General features: G+C 38.2%; 1 protein-coding gene across 4 annotated transcripts in view; it reads right to left on the bottom strand.

The window, feature by feature from the left end:
* Positions 1 to 25,451, bottom strand: part of PCDH7 (protocadherin 7) — a 1,071,285-nt gene that overhangs the window by 870,043 nt on the left and 175,791 nt on the right. The window contains exon 2 of one of the 4 annotated variants that reach the window (XM_073646342.1): positions 8,026 to 8,068. The exons of the other annotated variants lie outside the window; for them this stretch is intronic. Coding sequence (XP_073502443.1) covers positions 8,026 to 8,068 — 43 coding nt within the window. The remainder of the gene's footprint in view (positions 1 to 8,025; positions 8,069 to 25,451) is intronic. 4 annotated transcript variants of the gene reach the window in all.

Below are 25,451 nucleotides of genomic sequence, written 5' to 3' on the forward strand. Positions count from 1 at the left end.
AAATGTGTTAGGCTATACACTAGAGATTTTACTATGACTGCCTCAATGTCGTGCAATGTCTATGTACTAGTTAGAAATCAGCAAATCCCAAAATATTCTCTATATTTAACATTTGTAAGAGGACATCATTTCACTAAGAATAAATAAATTGTCTTTTATTCCAGATCTATCTGCTGCTTTCTAATTGGAATTTGTCTGTATAACGATCTGTATACATGCAATATTGACTATGGGTGAGGTAGGGATCCATAATGTAGTGCTTATATCAATGTATAGGGTAATTCTGTACCTTCACAAATCCCAACATACTATGTAAGATAAAAATATTGATGATTTATGGCTATATTCTCATCTAAAAGCCTTGATCCATAAGAACACATACAGAGACCATAGGGCCGCACACAGTATACCTACAGGTCCATGATATGTAGATTTAGAGCGATTATCCGCCCAATCTATACATAAGAGTATGCTATTTTAAGGATATTCACTATAGGTGGATAAAAATATGTTAAAAGCATTCAGGTTTTCACAACGCGTTTCGATGCTGAACTGGTTTCATTGCCAAGTGAAAAAAGCAACAAATGAAACACGATGGGACTTTGGACCATTTAAAGTTTAGTTTTTTTTTTCCTACTCCCTCTTTTTTATATATTACTACTATTTTCTTTCTTTACTTATTTCACACCCCCTTTTTATTCTTCTCCACCTTTTTTGAAAGTTGCTTCAACCCCTTAGTGGACATTTCTTATGCATCTTGGTGCCCTTTTTAGAATTTAAAGACTCCAACGTTCCAGTATGTTTCATGTGTTGTTGTTTTTTCACTTTAATAAGATGCCAGTTTGGTGTGAAACACATAGTATAAATAAAAAATGAAAACCTTCTGAATTATCAAAACAAGAGAAGTTCTTTCCAGCAGTGCAGCCTGTTTTTAATGTGTTTTTATCCACCTTCGGTCAAGTTCGTTTGGCGGATTCTCTCCCCCAGTCACGGGGGTTGGAGCAGATGGTATTCTATACTCATACAGTGGTTGTGTTTCGCACAACCTCCTCAGGTGAGCACCACCAATTGTCTATCTACCTTTCTCCATTATGTGTGCTCTCTCTTCCCATATAGCTTCTACTTTTTACAACTTTAAAAATCTTTGCAATATTTCCTTGTGCATGAAGCTTGAATGAACAACTCCATGCACATGGAAATGGTGTGTATAAAGATCCTTGATGTCACACACTTGGGTGTATAGATTGAATAACTAGATTGCCTTTCTTCCATGTACCATGCGAATCTGGGGCAGATTTACTAGACTCGGGCCAAATAAAACTGTATGGGGAAGAATGGTCGTTACTATAATCTTTCTTTTACCATACAGCACATACTCCGTTTTTGTGGGTGATGTGCTGCCATCAACGATAGTTATGCCATCAGAAAGGCGAACAAGCTTTTAGCTTTTTCATTGGGTTATCTGTAGTGTTGAGGAAGTATGAATTGCTAACCCCTTCGGGTGCTCGCCGAGTATTTACGGCGTGCTCGGCATTGATGAAAGTGTCGCCGTGCCTGCATGTGTCACATCTGTCATACACCTGTGACACATGCAGGGACTGCCTGTTTGTCAGGCAATCAATGCATGTGTCACAGCTGTCTAACAGCCATGACACTTACAGATGCGGTGACAGTAAAAGAAATGCTGAGCACGCCAAAATACTTGGCGAGCACCCGAGCATGCTCGTTTAAAGGGTTAAATGAGCACTCTTGCTCATCACTAGTTATCTGCAGTATTTTTACATGGGCTGATGATCAAAAACAAAAAGGCCACTCTTAAAAACACCAAATTTGTCCCAGTGTCTCACCCTAGATTCTATGTTTGGCAATGCTGTTCAAAATGTTTTTTAACTTTACAGTACCTCTCGGTTAAAGGGAATCTGTCAGCAGGTTTTTGCTACCTCACCTGAGAGCAGCATGATGTAGAAAAAGAGACCCTGACTCCAGTGATGTATCACTTAGTTTACTAGTTGCAGGAGTTGGGACACAATCAGAATTCTTAGAATTATCAATGCAGCAGAGCTGAGAAAGCAAACCCCACCCACACCAGGCTCTATATGTACATCGTCTATAGACAGTGAGCTGCTTATTACAGGAGAGGGCGGAGTCAGACTAGCATGCATGCTCTGTTGTAGTCCTGGCAATGATAATTTCCTGCTGATAAAACCTTCGCTGTAAGTAAACAACAGCACACAGCCTGATAAATGACACATCATTAAAATCTGTGTTTTAACCCCATACCTCATGCTGTCCTCAGATTACATAGCAAAAGCTTGCTGACAGAGTCCCTTAAACTTACTTTTAGACTATTGATTGAGTCAAAATTTGGTCACATATTGGAGTATTCTTTCTCGTGAAGGCACTACGATATGTGCACATTAACACATAAGAGATTCAATTATAAAACGCAATAAGAAAAAATATACATAGGCATCTACACGTCTCAATTTGAAATGTTTCTAGATTGGCAGCCACTCTGCAGAGGAGGAGGTAGATGATGGTGCAACCCGAGTCTAGAAAGGATGGTTGGACAATGACACGAATATGATTAGGCATTATGCACACTAACAATAGGATTGATTTATCTTATACCCTTCCCTCTTTTTCAATCAAAAATCTTCTTGTTCACTAATTTATTAGTTTTAGTGTATATTTTCCTCCACTTTTCAACAGTACATACCACCATTATTACAATACATGATACGCCATTAGGTCACATATGGCAATCCTAAGCCAGCTATGGTATGTGTTCCGTGCCTTATGACTATAATAGAGATTTAAGACAACCTCAATTTCTCCATTTTTTTTTCTTCTTTTTTTAAAGAATAGCTATGAAGACACCATTTAATGTTATGTCTTTATGCTGATAGCATAACACAATTTCACACTGAGAGTTGTAATTTCACATCAAAATGAGCAATGCGCGGAGAACGCTGCAATCTGCGTTATCACTTTGTTGCGTACAATATAAGAATAGTTGCACATAATGGCTGTTCCGAAACATCATTTGTTTAGGATGCAGAAGAAAATAGGACATAATTGCATAAACAGAGCCACATAACATGAATTGCTTCGGCATTGTGCTAGCCTGCAAAGACGATGAGAGGTTGAGATTGATGTACGTTCCATTGTATTTGCCATAATAAAACATTAATATAGATTTGTGATTGAGGACAAGAGTTCTACAATGAAAAATAAATTAGTAATTGGAATATCTGACCAGGAAATTTAACCTGGAAAGAAGCCAGGCGCATTTCCATTTATTAAGCATCATCCCATTCAGGAGGACTTTAATATATACAAAGGTCATTCCATTTCTAAAGTGTCTTTGAGTTTGTCAGCATTATTCACAGTTTGATCGCTTTACAAAATGACAGATCTAAACAGAGCATATGCTTTAATGATGCAGATAATGTCTTCCCTTTAAAAGAGGTGTCACAAGTTCATTATCTTAGTAGCAAACAAAAGAGTGAAACATAATAAAGATACGTAAGTAGGAAACAAAAAACTTAAAGTAGCATTGTAAGATAAAAGCCTGTGTAATAGACAGAGACTCGCTATGAATCATATAGCCTTGTCTCGTAGCTTCATTTATTTCAGCTTTTAGGCAAGACCAACCTCGTATTGAATACTATATTCAAGTAGTAGAAATACTGGTCGGTAAAAAATTCTCTCTTTGTTGCATATGCATAAAAATATTAAGATGACATGGAGACAACATCTGTTTCGCACTATCATGCGCTTCTTCCTGGGTCAACCGTTTCACACTAATACACTTCTTCCTGGGTCTCTTAAGAAACAGGTGTATGTACATAACACCTGTTGTCCAGACGTGAGCTGTGTATCAGCATTTTCTTCATTGTTTTTAAAAATATGGACTAAAGAGAGAATGTTTTATTTATCGGTGAGCGGCACAATATTTCTACTACTTGAAGTTACTATTTATTGAACTAGTATATTTGCTTTTTATTATTGAGTACCCCAAAATATCAAGATCTGGAGTCTGATAATAGTGTGCTGGTAGTGCCGGTATTATCTTTGGTAGACTGAATCGGATAGTGCCTTGTATGGCAACCATTATTAATGCCGCTTATTACATGGAATACTGTCATATACTGCACTAATAACCGTGCCATAGAGGATCTAATTATAAGTACAATACAGAATGCAAACCTCTATTAATTTCGGCAATAATACACTGTGCAGTGCCTGAGTAGTAGTGCCACAAAATGTAAATACCAACATATAGTCAACATATACTAAGATACAGTGACCAAAAAGAGCGCCATAAATAAAATAATCGATTTATAGTGCTTTAAAATTAATAAATAATATAGTGATGCAATTAGTATTAAAGGGCATTTTTAAATAAATAGCTAAGAGCTAGAAAATAAATGTGGTAACATTATAATAGGAATAATTTCTCAACAATGTATTCCCACTCTTCTTCAGCGGTGCTGCTCTGGTGTCCCTCATCCAGTCGTACAGCAATGACATCAAATCCATCATTTGTGAGACAGCCAAAGCCAATCACCATATTTGCATTTACATTACATGACTGTTGTGGCCGGCGATTGTCCGAATGATGACTGTGATAACATTACTGAAGGACCAGAGAGGCCCACTGCAACAGCTGCAGCTCTGGAGAGGTGGACATAGGGTACAAAAAGTATCATGTTGTTAAAACATTTCCAGATTTTAGCTAGATTTGTTTTTAATCCTGGTCAACCCATTTATGATTCACACAAGTCACACAACTCATGGTTATGATAACATTGCTGAAGGACTGGTGAGGCCCATTGGAACAGCTGCAGCTCTGGAGAGGTGGACATAGGGTAGAGTAAGTATCCTGTTTTTAAAACATTTCCAGATTTTAGCTAGATTTTTTTTTTAATCCTGGTCAACCCATTTATGATTCACAGAAGTCACACAACTCATGGTTATGATAACATTGCTGAAGGACCAGTGAGGCCTACTGGAACAGCTGCAGCTCTGGAGAAGTTGGATATAGAATAATGTAAGTATCATGTTGTTAAGAGACATTTCCAGATTTTATATATTTTTTTATTCCTCATTAAACCATTAACAATTCACAGAAGTTACACAACTCAAAGAGTGACCCTGCTTTTTGGCTTAAAGCAAACTGATAGGGTAAAACCAGCCCTATATTGATATGAGTAACAGTTTGATACATTCGAGATAATCTCAGAAATACTTATTGAAGCATTTGCATTTATACTTTTTTATGAGATACACTGTGAAATTAATCCATTTACAATTGTCGTAGTTGAGATTATTAATATGGTTGGCTCATGAAGACAACTCCTTTCCATATGCCCTAAATGACCGTACAGGGTAAATGTAAAGTTGACTTCACCTTCTCCTGGGAAATGATTCTTATAGAGCTCTAAATATTTTCTTGGTATGTGTTTTCTTGAAATGGACAGTACACTTTTTATTTGAAGGCATTAGACATTAAAGGTCGCAAAACATTTATGTCTGGACAACTTTGCTGATAGAGGGGACATAGCAGACCATAATGAGGACAGGAGCAGCACGTCCATACTGTAATAGCTAGCAAGCCATAAGGGGATTTAAAATTGGCATCTGTTGCCCGGCCCACGTGTTTAGGCGTATATCAGACCAATGTGAACATAATGCAGCTACTCAGTAAAAAATAATATGATCTTGTTTGTTAGTTTTGTATGACATTGCAAACTTTGTACAATAGTAGAGTGAAAGAGAATATTTTTTCTTATACCAGCATTTAATGGGAGTGTATGGATGTGTAAGCCTCTGGGGCTACAGAGCTACAACTACTCAGGATAGAGCTGCTATTGTGTCATTTTATATGTGTTGACTGTCAGTGTTTTCTACATGGTAGTACGTGCGAGTGTGACAGATGGCAGAAAATGGATAGATAACTTGAAACCCCCTCCACCTGCCAGTACTATTTCCCCAGACACTGGAGGATGGAAGTCAAAGCAGAGAGATAAAACTGAAGTCTGGATTTATGTTACATGCAGTATATAAAAATAAGGCAGGAATATGCACAATAGGAAATTATGACATATACACATTCATACAAATGCATGACTTTTTCTGGTTTATATTTATATCATACGCTCAAACTGCAACATACCCGGCTGGTACCGGCTGTTTTACACAGCAGACACCTGCAAGTAACATCTACAATTCTAGCTGGCTATGATGGCAGCAGTTTAACCCCTTAAATTCCTAATAGTGTCTATGGCATCATAGGGGTTAGACATGGAGGGCCCTTTGTCACCCCCATTTGGCCCCACAATGTAATCACAGGCATCCGGGGGTCTCAATTCAGAGACTGGATATGGGATTTCTATGTACACCGTTGAAGGTGAGAAATAAAACTCCTTTTTTATGCCTGCCAACACTGGAATTATTCCACTGCCAATAGTTCTAGTTCCTTCAGGACAAATATAACCAATAAAGTCATTTTAACCACAAACCACTGTATTTTAGTCTCTTGATTCCCAGTAAGGTGAGAAAAGTACAGTAACATTTGTTAGACATACATTAATGGCACTGCGACAGTTTTCTGGCCCTAAAAGACACCTGTCATTGCACAAGCTGCAAAAATGTGTGACCTTTTTCTCTTACTGCCCCCCTTTATGAAAAAAAATAAGAAATGAAAGGAAGGAAGGAAGAAAGGAAGGAAGGAAGGAAGGAAGGAAGGAAGAAAGGAAAGAAGGAAGGAAGTAAAGAAAGGAAGGAAAGAAGGAAAAAATGAAAGAAGGAAGGATGGAAGGAAAGAAATAATAAAGGAGAAAAGAAGGGAGGAAGGAAAGGAAAGAAAGGAAGAACGGCGGAAAGAAAGGAAGAACGGCAGAAAGAAAGGTAGGAAGGAAAAAAGAAATAAAGAAAAGAAGGAAGGAATGAAGGGAGGAAGGAAAGGAAGGAATGAAGAGAGGAAAGAAAGAAAGAAAGAAAGAAAGAAAGATGGAAGTTGACAGGGCTTATTTGGAGGAGATGTTGCCTCTCTGCTTGGTAGATTCACTATATGTAACACCAGCCTTCATTAAGTGTCTCCAAAATTGTTTGGAACAAGTGCTGCACTAACTAATGGCTACTACAGGGGGTGAGGCAGGTAAAATAGTCAAAGGTTGCTGATTAGAGTTTCCAGATTTTTCACCACTTAAATGTAGGGATACGGATTAATTAAAAATTTTCTTTCATTATATGTGTGTGTGTGTGTGTACTCCAAAAATTTGCATGCATCTAAAACCAAAAAGATAAAGAAAAATTAAAAAAAATTGTTTTTTAATATGTATATATACCCATATATATATATATATATATATATATATATATATATATATTTCCATAAATATGTACAGAATGTGTTAAATAGGAGGTCATGACATAAGGAGCCAGCATTGTTATCTGAGCTGTGCACACTACTTTTTACTTCCAGCTTTCTCATTTTCCTTATATTCCCTACCAAAATGTGGCTAGGAAGGTTTATATAAATCCAGTGGATAACTGTGTTGATAAACTGGGCCTAAAAACAATAAAATAAAAGCCCAAAGTAAGGATGAGCTAGTGCGGAGAAAAGCTGATGAGGAGGATGACCTATAAGTTAATCTGATCACTCAGTATATGGCAGCGCGTTCCTATAGAATGGGTTTTCTGGTGTCACAATATACAAGTTACACAGGAATTCTATTCAAGCGTATTACTGTGTATATGTTTGGATATAAGCATACAGACACAAATACAACTAATAACAAGAACATTAAAGTCAAGTTCCCAGTATAAAGCCTCAGCACAATTATTTACTGGTACCAGTAAGAGTAAATGATCAGACATCCTGCAGACATATCGACAGAAATTCAACTTCAAGCATCCCATATCCATATCCAGACACTTTTTAACGTAATAAACTTTGATCACTTTGCGCAGGAACAAACTGAGATATTCCTGAAACAGCAGCAGACATTGTACTACCTTTGTTGCCCGTATCACTCTGGGAAGGCTGAAGATCATCCATCTAATAGTTCCAGAGTTACAGCCCATAAGTGATTTGGTGGCAAGGAAAAAGAAGGAAAAAAAAAAAAGCGAATTCAATGTGAATTCAATTATTTTCCATTAGGTAGAAAAGTAAACTGTGTCGTTTATTTTTTTTTTTATTTCAATTTTAAATGTATACATATTGATCAATATAAATATGTATGGAACACACAATACAAATATCCTGGGGTAAGGAATAATAATGGCTAAATCCAGATCTAAAATCCTGATATACTATACAAAGGATAACAATAGTTACAATACCCAGTAAAGAACTGTATAATACCTAACATATAATGTCTATTGTATACAAAATGGGGTTGGAGGAATACTTGATACATATTTATATGTATTATATTCTAAATGCATATGGTTCGATATATTTAAAACACTTTACTTTTTTGTTTTCCAGTTTTGAAAAAGCTGTAAATGGTTAAAAAGTTATATTTCGAGGGACCTAAACATTATCTTGGATAGGCAGTGATGAGTGCAAATGCTCATTACTCGATTTTGTCTAGGGTGTTGGTGGATGCACAGAGTATCGCGGGTGCTCGAGTGAGATGTTCACGTCCCTGCGGCTGCATGTTTCGCGGCTATTAGACAGCCACAAAACATACGGGGATTGCCTGACAAACACTGGTTAATCCCCACATGTTTTGTGGCTGTCTAAAAGCCACGGGGTCGTGAACATCTCGCACAAGCTCCCGTGATACTCTGTGCATACCTGAGCACCCTAGACAAACTCGAGTATCGAGCACTTGCGCATCACTAATAGGCAGATTTATCGATTGTATCAAGAACTGGTCAACAAAATAGAAAGTTCTCCTGCATCCTTTCACTATCATTGTTTTTCTGGTGGTCTTCCATTTCCCCTTCCTCCCATACAGTTTACATTATTGCTGAAGTACACCCTCTAATTCACACAAGGGTTTCTGCTGATGACAAATAACGATATTCACAACAAATGAAAAATTTTGCATTTGGATAATTGGGCAATAATGGAGAACAATCACTCTGGTTATTATCACCCCGTGTAAATTGTCCTTTAAGAAGCTGGTACACGGGAAGTTATTTATGTGCCTAAGTGAGTATTCCCATCTGCGCAAGTTACCATTTTTTCACAGGTCATGTGAGAACTTGCTGTAAAATGGGGGTCCCACACTCCCAATCCAAAAAATGGGGTTGTGACTGAGATGTCTTATTTTCCTGCCTGACAAGTTATTAGAAAAAGAAAACAAGAAAAAAAAATTATATATACATTACAGTAAAAAAGTAAATAATGAATAGTTATCGTACATGTAAATAACATATGGTACTTAGTTATCACTATTTTGATCAGCAAAGTGTAAAAACCATCCCACCGTGACAAGGTGTACCCAATCAGGAAGGTCCTATCCTGTCTATAGTATTAAAACCTCACCTTGTGTCAGCTGACCTCAGTGTGATGACGGGCAGAGCAGGACAGGGGCCCGACCATTCAGACACCTGCCCCTGGGAAGCTATACAGATGAAAAGTACTTTGTACAAACTTGGGTGTGCCCCCTTTTTAGGCATTTTATATATATCGCTTGTATATAGTCACCTGTATCCTTCTCTGCCGTTATCTATATTGAGGCCGGCTGACACAAGGTAGGACCATCCCAACTGGGTACACCTTGTTGGGGTGGGATGGCTTTTATTATCAAAATAGTGTTAACTAAGTACCCTATGTAATTTACATGTACTATTACTATTTTCCTATTTACTTACTTTAGGGTACATGCACATTTTGTTTTTTTCTTTGGTTTTGTTTGTGAAACAGCCACAGTGTGAATGTGCTCTGACACATTGCACTTAGACCAACTTATGCTCTGGCTCATTTCTTTGGTTTTCCTGTAGTTTCTTGCACTCTGAACAAACAGGGGTGTGGTTCCTCGTTTTTAAGCTAGTAATTTCATCTATATAGCTTCCCATGGGCAGGTGTCTGAACAGTCGGGCCCTGTCCTTCTCTGCCCTTATTTATATTGGGATCAGCTGACAACAGGTGAAGTTTTAATACTGGAGATAGGATAGGATCATCCTGACTGTGTACACCTTGTAGGGGTAGGATGGCTGCTATCCTTTTTTGATCAAAATAGTGCTAACTAAGTATCCTATGTTATTTACATGTATTATTGCTATTTACTTATTTACTTACTACAAGATATATGTTCGTTGTTTTTTTTCTTGGGTTTTGTTTGTGAAACGGCCACAGTGTGAACGTGCTCCTACACATTGCATGTATACCAACTTATGCTCCAGCTCATTTCTTTGGTTTTAATGACAAAATATTAGGTTAAACAGAATTAAGTGTCACTCTTAACCCTTATTTTATCAGCAAGGAAAGAAAATTTCTGTTGATCTACAAACTGTCTGGAGGAATGTAATAGGAACCTGAAGGATCTAACATAATTGGAACCTGACTCAAGAAAATCAAATTAAATATTTTTTTAGAGACCTTTGGTGTCTAAAAGTTCTGAATTAAAGCGGTTTATGGTGTCTTCTCATGAAGAAAGCCCTTTTCCCATATGTCCTTTTGTAGCATATGAACATTCTTGTATTACATTGTTGGCCAGATTGCTGAATGTCCTTTATGAAACACAACATTTCCCTTACAACTGTCACAATATGTCGTCCCTTGAGCCTTCACTGCTGATGATCAGACGTTTATGAAGTCAGACCTTTGGCTTCAGTTAAAGAGGAGTTGTCTCAACTAATCCATGTGTGGTCGATATATTATAACCCCTCTATACCTTTGGACTGATTTTGATTGATCCCACACTGCTTCTTTAAGCTAATTAAGATAACCCAGACAAACTATAAGGGTCCATTTAAACGACCACCAACCAGCGTTAAACGACCACCAACCAGCAACATGTGTGCCGTCCGGCGGCCATGCTGATTAATCAGGTCAAGCCCACTTCAGATATTCACTGAACAGAGATGAGCGCACCGGTGGAAGTCCGGGTTCTGGTACTCGACTCGAACTTTATTCCTAAGTTTGGTTTGGGTATCAGAACTGTACCCAAACTTGAACCAGATCCCAAACTCCTCTGAAAACAATGGGGACCCATTGAAAATTCTCTCTCTCTCTGCGATGGATCTCACTTGGAAGACCAAACTTTGCAATGGACTTTCGGGATAAGTCCGTGTTCAGCGTTTAGCACAAGACAATAACTGTCCGGTTTGAACCTTGAGCTTTTAAGTTTGGGCTCTCTCATCTCGATCAGTGAATGATCAGTAATAGATTGGTGTGCTTAGGCTGTCATTATTCTTGGAAGAGCAGATCCTTTTTACATACCACGATGTGCTGCCGAGAACGATGGAAGTTTTGTGCAACCCAAAATGTAATTTCACCCAATTTTGATTGTTTTTCGGGTGATTAGCAGCCTGTTTACATTGCATGATTATCATGAAATGAGCATTTCAAGGAAAGTTGGGTCATGAAAATCGTGCAATATTAATGCACTGTAAGATATGCGTAATACATAATTGTATCCAAATATAAAATAACAGCATTTTTATTATTTTTTATGTTTCTAAATATATTTGATGTCTTATTTCACAACAGTAACAAAACATTATATTTACAACTAAAGCAATCTTTTCAAAGGTAATAGCTCTTGCTAGACAAGTAAGAAATCTATAAATATTACACATATATATTATTTGTAAAAACGTTTCTAAATTCAAAAAAAAGGCCAGGTGCGCACAACATAATCCTGGAGGGCTGATGACAGGCTGGGGTTCTGGGATTTCTGGTAATTAACAGATAATTAGCCAATTAGTTTGCTCTCTATATCACTAAGGAAAATGTTTAGTTGTTCGTTTCCTTGAAATCCATCCTCAAGCTTTGCCTTTGAGAATGCAAGTCATGCACCCATGGTTTAGCCTCTGCCCTCCCTACGCGCACTGCTTATGAGACTGAATTATACTTATCATACATCTGTACACACTCGGATACAAACACAATAAATACATCAACGTGCCGAGCAACAATTATGAGATCATATTTGTCTACTCCAATCCATGGATTTACGTAACTTGAATTGTTTATTCACCTTTAATATTATTAACCCATCATTTCATCCTTTACGAATGCCACCATAATTATTGAACTTGAATGCAAATTGCACACCAAAGGCTTCTTATTACATTGAGCAATTGGATGGAAACTCAATCTGACATTTGTGCTTGCTTCGCATGGCAATGCAATATGCTGGACAGCCAATCAGATAACATAATCTTCTATATTAATTTTCTGCCCTTTTCTGAGTCAGGAATAGTAGAAAATTATACATTGTAATGGAATCTGTGACCGAGACTTCATTAATTTGTGCCCTTCGTAGGGTGACTTAAAAAATTAGGTTGAGGTACAGTTGTGCACATTGAATGAATGGCAATATCCACAGTATTAACAACTGAGACACAACCAATACAATAAATACCAAAAAAAGACATATGGTGAACGGAAGTCTCATAAAACTATAATTGTTTTGAAATTATTAAAAAAGACTAAAGGTGAAAAAAGCAGAGTAACTCGCCCCCTGATGAAGCTTGGGTGAAACGAGCCGGGACCACATGCTATATCAGTCTTTCCCATTACAAAATGTAAGTGTTTTATTATTGTTTATTTTGAATAGTTTGTTTCCACTGTGGTATAATTTTTAGACACTAACAAGTGTCTGCAATATATAACTCATAGTTATTGGAAAAGCATAATCTATGTAAAAAATCATATCTATTTTATACATGTGGTCCTCCATTGTGTTACTCTGATTTTTTTACCTTTAGTCTTTTTTAATAATTACATTGAATGAATGGTCTGGTCCTCTCCAAAGTGTTGATGTACATAGTAATAACCACATCAGCACTTTTTGCCAGTCATCAGTACCAGAAGAGATTATATGACTTGCTGTGGGACTCATTAGAAGAAGGAGGTCTCCAAAGATTCCTAGATTGGGAGTTAGTCCTGGAGTTAAATTCCCCGGTCTTACCCTGGGGACTACTAAATCATGCATGACTTAATCTAATACATGTGAATTGCCACTGACTGACATCATTTTTCACCAAGGTCTTTTTAGGTTTAATTAATGAAATAACACACAGCTCCTAATTAGCAAATTTATAATAAATGTAGAAGTCACCACTAATAACATTCTACTCCAAATGTATTGGAGATTTTTTTACATAGTTACATAGGTTGAAAATAGACCTAGGTCCACCCAGTTCAATCTTTCTCCATCAATTATAAATTCTTTGTCACTAAATTATCTATAAACCACAATGTTATGTGTACTGAAGAAATCATCCAGTTCTTGCATAAAAGCTTTATAGTTTCGGCCATCACTAACTCTTTTGGTAGGGAATTCCACAGTCTGATTGCTTTGACTGTAAAGAACCCTTTCCTGTTTAGGTGCCGGAATCGCCTTTCTTCCACCTGTAATGAGTGCCTCATGGTCCTTAGTATGGTCTTTGGAAGGAATAAGTCATGTGTTAGTCCTTTGTACTGACCACATATATATTTATACATGTGAATGAGATCTCCTATAAGATGTCTATTTTCTAAGCTAAACAAGCCCAACTTTTCCAACTTCTCATCATATCAGAGGCTTCCATCCCTTATAATAATCTAGTTGCCACCTTTGAACTGACTCTAACTTCTGAATATCCTTTTTAAAATGTGGAGCCCAAAAATGGATCCCATCTTCTAAATGTGGCCTTATAGTTGATCCATAGAGTGGTAACAATACGTTTGGATCACAGGATTTTTTCTCCCTTTTTATACATCCTAAAATCTCGTTTTCAGTATAATGACTTAGTGGCATCAAAATAACACTATGTTGTTTGTTCTTAGAGTAACTCCTAAAGCCACAATCCATGCAACTGGGCCAAAAAATATAGATAACCCCATAAAAAAAAACATTTTTAAAGGCAAAATAGAATAACTTTATTTATAAAAATCTATATATAAAACATATTAAAAAACCTATGTGCATAATGAGACAGCACAGGTGAGGCTAATGATGGGTACACCTGGAAAGAAAGTGACAACATCCTGCATGGTGATAGTATATATATAGGAATTGATAGCTCACAAAATCATCTAAGAGGAATGCTGATATGTATCTCATAAAATTGCAGTGGATGATAAATTGCATTCGAATAAACAGAGCAAAAAACTAATAAGTATGGCAAAGACAAAATCAAGTATGCCACTCATAAATAACTAAATATCAAAAACTGTATATACTGTATCTATGTACTCATACTATCCACCTGAGGACATTCAACAGTAGATTAAATAAAATATTCATAGAAGTATGCAGAGAAATGCTATCTAAGGTATGTTTGTCCAGCACACACAGCACCTGACGCGCGTTTCACATTGAAATGTGTAATCCCCCTGTTTCCAGGTACCCATCATTAGCCTCACCTGTGCTGTCTCGTAAAGCATATTTTTTTTAATATAATTTTTATATATTTGTATAAATAAAGTTATTATATTAGTTCTTAGAGTGAATGATAACTATTCGGCAAAGTAACAGTTTTACCCTAGACGACAGATAGGCAAGAACTGTAAAACTGTGAAAATTTTGCAGAAAACAATATTTATTGTAATGTAATCATGAACTAGTTCACATAGCCTTTTTTGTTCTGGCCTGGACCTTAACCCCCTTTTGTTTTATTTTTGGAGACAATTTAGGGTGTCAATACAGTTAAAGTTGTTGTCCCATTTTTGAAAGTTATTCTTAGAAGGTCCCTTAATATAAAAAAAAAACAATCTGTGGCTTAGTCACCCTTCCCAGATCTAGCTCTACGTCTCTGCTGCTGTCATAGAGTTTATTATTGTCTGGAGCACTGACGCCACATCAACAGTGCGGCAGCCAATCAGTGACCTCAACAGCCCTGAGAGGCTAGTGTCAGCTACATCGGCAGAGCCGCTGAGCTTAATTGTTGTCCGAAGCGTTGTCAATGTGACATCAGCTCTGTAGACAACAGTGACTGGGAGCAGCTGCAGAGACTCAACCCTATCTACTGCTAATGGAGATTGTAATAAAAATGAAAAAAAAAATCCTTTAAGAGCAAAGGTGGTTAAAGTCCCTAATTCCAACCAGACTGAATGACAATCTTTTGGAGAGAAAGAAGGATAGTGATAGTGGATTACGCCATTTGTTCATCATGCATTGATCCAATGTTATTATCCCATTAGAATATTATTTATAGATCTGTGGTTATTATCCTATTACTTATGGATATAGCGTTCCTATGCACAAAAGAGTAATGCTGGCTCAACCTATGACTTTGGACGGACTGATTATGATAATGTTAGGGTTAAGAAGGAGTAGGCATGCTGAATTTAAACATGCCTAATCGTTTATTCTTATAGAACACAGGTTACTACCAGAAATGTGTGGCAGTGGCTTAAGGGGCAAGATAATCATGAACGAGCATTGTTAAAAATGATTTTTTCATGATTATTTTGCCATGTCAACAGGTTGATGAGCAAGACACAGCACAAAAGATCATCATTCTTGGAGGTGCATCGACCTGTGTAAACAGGACTCGTTCTGCCAAAAACCATGGCAGCCTATGCTCACAGAGCAATATAGTGAGTGCTCAGTGCGCATGGTTTACTTTGGTCCGCTTGTGTAAACAGGCAATCAAATGTCTGCCGATTAGTAAAAGTTTATTGATCGGTGGTTGTATTGTCCCACCATGTAAACGGACCTTCACACTCTCAGTATAATGAGAACAGATGCACTCGTGAATGTTCAAGTGTATGGGAAAACCGTGAGGAACAGCTGCCTGCTTTGCAAACTTTTGGCCAACCACTATAAATGCTGTATCCTGCACCTTACTGAACCTCCATTGTATAACTTGCTGTTAATAAATAATCACATTACAGTATTATGTGCAATATATATGTGCATGTATACATGTGTATAAGAAAGCAGGAGGTAAGGTCCTGGATAGCCGCTGCAAGATGCTGTGGTAGCCATGCTGGTTCAGTATGCCTTCAATTTTGAATAAATCCCTAACAGTGTCACCAGCAAAGCACCCCCACACCATCACACCTCCTCCTCCATGCTTCACGGTGGAAACCAGGCATGTAGAGTCCATCCGTTCACCTTTTCTGCATCGCACAAAGACACGATGGTTGGAACCAAAGATCTCAAATTTGGACTCATCAGACTAAAGCACAGATTTCCACTGGTCTAATATCCTTTCCTTGTGTTCTTTAGCCCAAACAAGTCTCTTCTGCTTGTTGCCTGTCCTTAGCAGTGGTTTCCTAGCAGCTATTTTACCATGAAGGCCTGCTGCACAAAGTCTCCTCTAAACAGTTGTTGAAGAGATGTGTCTGCTGCCCGGAACTCTGTGTGGCATTGACCTGGTTTCTAATCTGAGCTGCTGTTAACCTGCGATTTCTGAGGCTGGTGACTCAGATAAACTTATCCTCAGAAGCAGAGGTGACTCTTGGTCTTCCTTTCCTTGGGTGGTCCTCATGTGAGCCAGTTTCTTTGTAGCGCTTGATGGTTTTTGCAACTGCACTTGGGGACACATTCAAAGTTTTCCCAATTTTTCGCACTGACTGACCTTCATTTCTTAAAGTAATGATGGCCACTCGTTTTTCTTTACTTAGCTGTTTTTTTCTTGCCATAATACAAATTCTAACAGTCTATTCAGTAGGACTATCAGCTGTGTATCCACGTGACTTCTGCACAACACAACTGATGGTCCCAACCCCATTTATAAGGCAAGAAATCCCACTTATTAAACCTGACAGGGCACACCTGTGAAGTGAAAACCATTTTCGGTGACTACCTCTTGAAGCTCATCAAGAGAATGCCAAGAGTGTGCAAAGCAATCATCAAAGCAAAAGGTGGCTACTTTGAAGAACCTAGAATATAAGACATATTTTCAGTTGTTTCACACTTTTTTGTTAAGTATATAATTCCACATGTGTTAATTCATAGTTTTGATGCCTTCAGTGTGAATGTACAATTTTCAAAGTCATGAAAATACAGAAAAATCTTTAAATGAGAAGGTGTGTTCAAACTTTTGGTGTGTACTGTATATATATATGTCATAAACAATTCTCCAAGCCTTTTTTAATAACAGATAGATCCACCACACTGATTGGTTTAGGCCAATAGGCTGTAAAAGTCTACAGGAAGAATCTGTAAAAAATGTCGAAGTTTTTTTTCATCAATGGTGTCAGGTACAGGAGAATCTTTCTAAAAGTCTTTCTTAGGTTACATTTTAAGATCATCCAGCCATTTCATAAAATTGTCACATCACTAGGTTGTATGTGCAGACCCGGAGCTAGAGGCTGAAGATCAGGTATAGCTTTATAGGCAAAGCAGCAAATTTCACATTTTGCCTTTATAATGGATCATCATTTTCTAGGTAAACTGTTTTCCTCTACAGCGAGCTGAAAAAGTATTGAATGAAAATATTTAACAGCATTGCTAAAAAATGCAATTTTACTAGTGATTTATACAAGAAAATGCTTTGCAGTGCGATTTATCTATTCAAGCACTGAAGGCTACTCACGACCCCAGCACAATCTTTTCATTATTGTTAGATAATATCGGCACTAGGTAATGCCTGACAATTGGATGACTAATAATCCAAGAATGTGAAACCAAGGTTGGAGCTCAGAGTTATAAATGACAATGAAGAGTAGGATAATAAACAATGAGACCAGCTATTTAATGTGTCTAGCCGAGTCCTCAATCATGCCATCCTTGTAGCTCTTTCCGGCTTAATTCACATTTGTGGTGAACAACAAAGAGTTCAAAAAAGTCATGATTTCCCATGTGATACAAGTGTGTTCAGGAAACAAGTCTACGAAGACAAGTGCTACAGATGTTTTGACTAAGGCTTGCGTTGGGGAAATTTTGGAAACAAGTGTAGACGTATCCACAGATCAATGAAGACTTCTCATGTAACCAGATAAAAAGCCGGTCGTGAACTCAAACTCTGCACCGAGGAAATTAGGTCTTCGAAGGCAAAACTAAAATGAGCAATAGAAGTTGCGTTGCCAAAACACATCACGTCTGACAAATCTGCATAAGCCCAAATAGAAAAATAACATCTTAGAAGCTTTCTCGCCACCAGGAAATGACGGACCACGGTCGGGTTTATTTTTTTGTTTGTCCTTTGTTAGAGATTTACATTGTTCATTTTTTCATTGTGGAATAATGGCTTGTTAGGCTCCTATGAGCTCAGACACTTTCCAGCTGTAGGCAGGTAGTGAATCAGAGCATTGATCATTTACATAAACAAGGAAAAAGCCTTTAATTAGTTTTCCTGATGAATTCCTTAGTGCAAATCTACCCAAAATCTCCAAACAGGTTCCAGATGTTAGAATTAATAATGAACACAGTTTAAGCACAACGGTGCATATATGGCTGATATATATCGATGATGGGGAATGAGGATTAAGCGGAATTATTATTATTCTTTTTTTTTTTTCAAAATACTTTTAGCGTAAAGTGCTAAAGAGAAAATAATTGCCTTTCAAAGAGAAGTTACGTCTTTGATGTTCGTTTCTCTGGGATGATGATTATATTCCTATAACTGATCTAGATACATTGCTTCCTAAAAATCTAACCTTGCTGTAAATTACAAAGTATATTTATAGCAGTCCCCTATGTATAGATCCCCTTAAATCAGCGCTGAAGTGTTGACATCAAAGCACATTGTTCATACAGGTGTTAGTTACAGCATTTCATGGGTATGCAGTCAACGTATTAATATCACTTTTTCGGTGCTGTCTATAAGACATCTCACACCTTTCTTTTGATTAGCCAAGGGGTAGCAATTTGCGATGTTGGACCAGGGCAGAGAAAATCGATTTGCTCATTTCTAATTTAATATATAGTGTTTTAGACAAATTAAATGGCTTCTCCATGAATAAATAATAGCTTAAAGAACCCAAGCCTTAGGTGTAATTTCTTAAGATACTTTGCATTAATATTCAGTCCTCAATTACGGGAGGGATTAGGTCTATGGGAATGAGAAGATGCTATGGTATTGAGCAATACATATTCAATAATTGAAATCAATGATGTGGCTACACAAAGATTATGTAAAAGATTTCCACAAAAAATTCAGATGATTTACAGGTGCCACAACTATTAAATATGGGGATCAATTCAGATCACAGCCCAAGGGTATCTCTGATATCTACTATTAGGAGATTTCCAAAAAGGGATTTACAGTCTTTAACACATATGTGTATATTAGTTGCCTACATATACAGTACCATGTTACCACTTTATTGAGTTCATGAGCAGCATGATGGCTCAGTGGTTAGCACTGATTCATTGCAGCGCTGGGGTCCTGGGTTCAAATCCCACCAAGGAAAACATCTGCAAGGAGTTTGTATGTTCTCCCTGTGTTTGTGTGGGTTTCCTCCGGGTTCTCCGGTTTCCTCCCACACTCCAAAGACTCATATGGAATTTATATTGTGAGCCCCAATGGGGACAGTGCCCATAATGTCTGTAAAGTGGTGTAGAATTAATGGCGCTATATAAGTGAATAAAATAAATAAATGGTTTATGTTATTCATATGAATCTTTTTCTTCTATATAAATGAGGCAAAGTGATGAATTTATAGGATATAATCATTTGTACAGTCAAGGTAAAGGCACACATGTACCTTCAAAAGTTGTTGCTAGACATCTATTTCTTTCAACCTTTCCATACACGTGCACACTCGGATCAGTTGAGAGTACATGTTTTCTTAATGGAGAAAGGCAGTTTGGCAAAGATTTCCATGAGTATTCTCCCATGAGTACAAAAGATTGGACATGTTGAAATTTAATGTGCCTGATCATTGTTTTCTAATAGAGAGTTGGGAGGTTCTCATTCACATAAGATAGTGAGCCGACCCACTGAAGTAGTTGAGTTCAGGCGGTATATAACTTTGGCTGGTCTCATTGAAGCAGATTGGTTCAGCTCACTTGGCTTTTATGAGGAGCATCTTAAAGGATGATTTTCAACATTAAAAATTATCCCCTGTCCACAGGATAGCTGATAACTGGCTGAGCATTCATTTCTGTCAGCCCCAAGAACCGGACTCAGAAATACGTCAGTATGGAAAGGTGTTAATCAATGTCGGGAATCACTCTTCAAAAGTGTTATCCAGGTAAATAATATCATAAAGATAGGTCATAATTACCATATCCGTGGGGTCCAATACCAGGCACCGTCACCGGTCAGGTGTTAGCGTTGACAGAAGCTGGATGCACAAGACATTGCATAAAGCTGAAGAGCACAGTTCCTTTCCGTGTGTAGCAGCTGCTGCTGAGTACTGCAGATTAGCTCCCGTTTAGGAGAATAGAAGCTGATCTGAAGTTCTCAACAGTAGTCGCCACACATAGCTACATAGTTACGTAGGTTGAATAAAGACCTAAGTCCATCAAGTTCAACCTTCCTCCCCACAATTTTGTCTAATTTAACTGTAACCCACAATGTTATGTGTCACACTGAATGGAGCTGTGTAATTCAGCTCCATTCCATGGCTCTGCACATCTATCAACCATCAAGGTTATTAAAGTGAACCTGCCAGCTGATACATGCTGCCTGATCCACGGGCTACATGTATCAGACACTGGCTACAAGATCTCAGCCAAATATGTTGAAACGCTGCAGTGGTTCAGAAAAAAATATAGTTTAAAAGCCGCCTGGGTCCAAGCCACATGGGAGAAATGGACAGGTGAGACCCCGGTGACTTCTCCCTGGCTGTAGCCAGTGAATGAGAGGGCTTTCCATGCATGGGCTTATTTGGAGGAATCTGTCTCTCCAGGGGAGCGGGCGGGGAGAAGTTGCCGGGAACCGCATGTCCGACTAGTCTCCTGTGCGACTCCTTCCCTGGCTGCTTTCACACTATGCATTTCAGAGTCAAACATACATGGCTGAAATCATGCAGCCATTATCTGATACATGCGTGGATTGGGCAGCATGCATCAGCTGAAAAAAAACAAGAAAAAAACAAAATGAGCATATATCTTATATATATATATATATATATATATATATATATATATATTTATAAATAAGTAAATAGTAATAGTACATGTAAATAAAATAGAGTACTTAGGAAACACTATTTTGATCAAAAAAGCGTAAAAGCCATCGCACCATCAGAAGGAGTACCCAGTCGGGAGGGTCCTATTATATATCAGCTGTCAGGTTCCCTTTAACCCCGTACCGACATGTGCCGTAAATGTACAACATATGTCATGTCTCTCTCTTTGGCAAAGGCTCCGATGATGAGCCTGCACCTTTCCGGGGACATGACAGCTGATCTGATCGGTTGTCATGTGCCCCTAACAACCGCAGGTGTATTCCACGGCTGTTAACATGTTAAATATCATTGTCAATCACTGACAGTAGCATTTAGCATGGCTGTGGTGGAAGGACGTCACTAGTCCCGCCCATTGACGCTTGTGTCACATGACCGCGAGTCACTGATGGGTTGGCATGACAATCCGGGGTCTGCAGGAGACCCCTGCGGTTGTCATTGGCAGGATGTTATGAGCGCCATCCAGCGGTCAACACTCATAGCACATGAGCATTTCTGCTACACACAGGCAATCAGATGATCGCAGCTTCTAGTCTCCCATGGAGACTATTAAAGCATGTAAAATGTAAAAAAAAATGTTTTTAAAAATATTAAAAAACTTTAAAAAATATAAAAGTTTAAATCACCCTCTTTTCGCCCCATTCAAAATAAAATAATAAAAAAATCAAACCTATACATATTCAGTAGACGGCGTAATGAGAAAACAAATCCAGAATTACGTTTTTTTGTTCTCTGCAACATTGCAATAAAATGCAATAACAGGCGATAAAAACATCGTATCTACCCCAAAATGGTATCAATAAAAACGACAGCTCGGCGCACAAAAAATAAGCCCTCACCGGCCCCAGATCATTAAAAATGGAAACGCTACGGGTCTCGGAAAATGGCAACTTTTTTTTTTTAACAAATTTTGAATTTTTTTTCACCACTTAAATAAAAAACAACCTATACATGTTTGGTATCTACAAACTCGTAATGATCTGGAGAATCATAATGGCAGGTCAGTTTTAGCATTTAGTGAACATGGTAAAGAAAAAAAACTAAAAAAACAACTGTGGAATTGCACTTTTTTTTCAATTTCTCCGCACTTGGAATTTTTTTCCCGTTTTCCAGTACACTATATGGTAAGATCAATGGAGTTGTTCAAAAGTATAACTCGTCCCGCAAAAAATAAGCCCTCACACGGCCATGTTGACAAAAAAAAGTAAAAAAGTTATGGCTCTGGGAAGAAGGAAAGACAAAGATGAAAGCGCAAAAACAGAAAATGGCCCGAGGATGAAAAGTTAACAGCTGATCATGAGGGTGCCTGGTGTCGAACTCTTAATGGATAGGTAATCATTATTGTATACCCAGACCACACCTTTAATACAGCCTCAACTCTGACAGCAGAAGTTGTACCTGATGAATATATTAGTTACATGTGTAATCCCTCCTTGCTTCCATTACATCCTCTTGAAGTCTTTGCTCCTGCATCTACCACTAGTTACTCTTTCAAAAACCTTTTACGTTTCCAAGGGACGGAGAGGAATCACAATGAGTGAAGGAGCAAACTATTCTCAGATATCCACTGATGTAGTCCATTTCCCTGTTTGTCTCCATTCGTGTAATAAGCTTTGTGAATGTTCGCAGTAATAATATTAAATCTTTAATCCATAGTGTTTTTAGATGTACGACCTACAGTGAACACAGCACCAACATTGAAAGAAAAAGAGAAAATAATATTCCGAGATGAAGTCTACATTGAAAATCTACAACTGAGAAACAAACAGAGCTATTGATCCCTACAAATCATCAGACAAGACAACGAAAACATTCTTGATTTACTGCCAGCTGCGCACTATAATGAATTATGGAGAATAAATTAAAGACTTTACACACTGTTATATTATTTATCTGTGTAATCGAGAGGGGGGAACAATGACACTATTATAAGAAGATGCCCATTCATGCTGTGTATGTGGAAAGTGGCAGAGACCAATAATTATAAATGTCACATGAATGAGAAATGACGAGGCAAGACATGAAAGATTTCCAGAAGTGAGCAGCACAATATAGAAAGGTTGGCAATCAGGATGAATTATTAGATATTATGATTAGGGATGAGCAGACCAGTACAAGTTCAGGTTCTGGTACACGACCCATACTTTATTCCAAAGTCCGGTTCAGGTAACAGAGTCAGAGAGAGATTTTCCAGCTCAAAAGTTTGGGTCCCTGTTGTTTTCAATGGGGTTCGGGTTCTGGTACAAGTTTGGGTACAGTTACATAGAAACATACGTAGAAACATAGAAAGGTAGAGTTAGAAGGGACCTCCAGGGTCATCTTGTCCAACCCCCTGCTCAATGCAGGATTCACTAAATCATCTCAACCAGATGTCTTTCCAGCCTCTGTTTGAAGACTTCCAATGAAGGAGAACTCACCACCTCTCATGGAACAGGCTGCCTCGAGTGGTGGTGAGTTCTCCTTCAATGGAAGTCTTCAAACAGAGACTGGACAGACATCGGTCTGAGATGATTTAGTGAATGCTTCATTGATCAGGGGGTTGGACCAGATGACCTTGGAGGTCCCTTCTAACTCTACCTTTCTATGTTTCTATGTACCAGAATCCTAACCCCATTGAAAACAATGGGGACCCAAACTTTTGAGCTTGAAAATCTTTCTCTTTCTTGGACTTCCCCTGGAACTCCAAATATTGAAACGGACTTCCAGGAGAATTTGGTGTTCGGCGTTTAGCACCGGATACTACCTGGTACGAACCCCGAGTTTTTAAGTTCGGGCTCACTCATCTCTAATTATGATAATCGATGCCGGACTGAAATAAGCACTCTGCCATTTTTCTATTGTATTATCTTATTTGGTGGATTATTAAGCTTAGGGCATATTTCTTTTTGGAGGGGCTAGAAAATGGTGTCCACTGTGTATAGACATATACTACCATTCAAAAGTTTGGGGTCACCCAGACAATTTTGTGTTTTCCATGAAAACTCATACTTTTATAAATCAAGTTAGTTGCAAAATGATTAGAAAATATAGTTCAGACATTTACAAGGTTAGAAATAATGATTTTTATTTGAAAGAATAATTTTCTCCTTCAAACTTTGCTTTCGTCACAGAATGCTCCCTTTGCAGTAATTACAGCATTGCAGACCTTTGGCATTCTAGCTGTTAATTTGCTGAGGTAATCTTGAGAAATTTCACCCCATGCTTCCTGAAGCCCCTCGCACAAGTTGGGTTGGCTTGATGGGCACTTTTTGTGCACCATATGGTCAAGCTGCTCCCACAACAGCTCAATGGGGTTGAGATCTGGTGACTGCGCTGGCCACTCCATTACAGATAGAATACCAGCTGCCTCCTTCTTCCCTAAATAGTTCACGCATAATTTGGAGGTGTGTTTTGGGTCATTGTCCTGTTGTAGGATAAAATTGGCTCCAATCAAGCGCTGTCCATAGGGTATGGCATGGTGTTGCAAACTGGAGATAGCCTTCCTTATTCAAAATCCCATTTACCTTGTACAAATCTCCCACTTTACCAGCACCAAAGCATCCCTAGACCATCACATTACCTCCACCATGCTTGACAGATGGCATCAGGCACTCTTCCAGCATCTTTTCAGTTGTTCTGCGTCTCACAAATGTTCTTCTGTATGATCCAAACACCTCAAACTTTGATTCGTCTGTCCATAAAACTTTTTTCCAATCTTCCTCTGTCCAATGTCTGTGTTTGTTTTCCCATATTAATCTTTTTCCATTTATTAGCCAGTCTCAGATATGGCTTTTTCTTTGCCACTTTGCCCTGAAGGCCAGCATCCCGGAGTCGCCTCTTCACTGCAGACGTTGACACTGGCGTTTTGCGTGTACTATTTAATGAAGCTGCCAGTTGAGGATCTGTGAGGCATCGATTTCTCAAACAAGAGACTCTAATGTACTTGTCTTGTTGCTCAGTTGTGCAGCGGGGCCTCCCACTTCTCTTTCTACTCTAGTTAGAGCCTGTTTGTGCTCTCCTCTGAAGGGAGTAGTACACACCATTGTAGGAAATCTTCAGTTTCTTGGCAACTTCTCGCATGGAATAGCCTTCATTTCTAAGAACAAGAATAGACTGTCGAGTTTCACATGAAAGTTCTCTTTTTCTGGCCATTTTGAGAGTTTCATAGAACAAACAAATGTAATGCTCCAGATTCTCAACTAGATCAAAGGAAGGTCAATTTTATAGCTTCTCAAATCAGCCAAACCGTTTTAAGCTGGGCTAACAT

Source organism: Phyllobates terribilis, unplaced genomic scaffold (assembly GCF_046119375.1).
Source record: "Phyllobates terribilis strain yellow unplaced genomic scaffold, ASM4611937v1 Scaffold_1__5_contigs__length_1240528914, whole genome shotgun sequence".
Lineage (NCBI taxonomy): Eukaryota > Metazoa > Chordata > Amphibia > Anura > Dendrobatidae > Phyllobates > Phyllobates terribilis.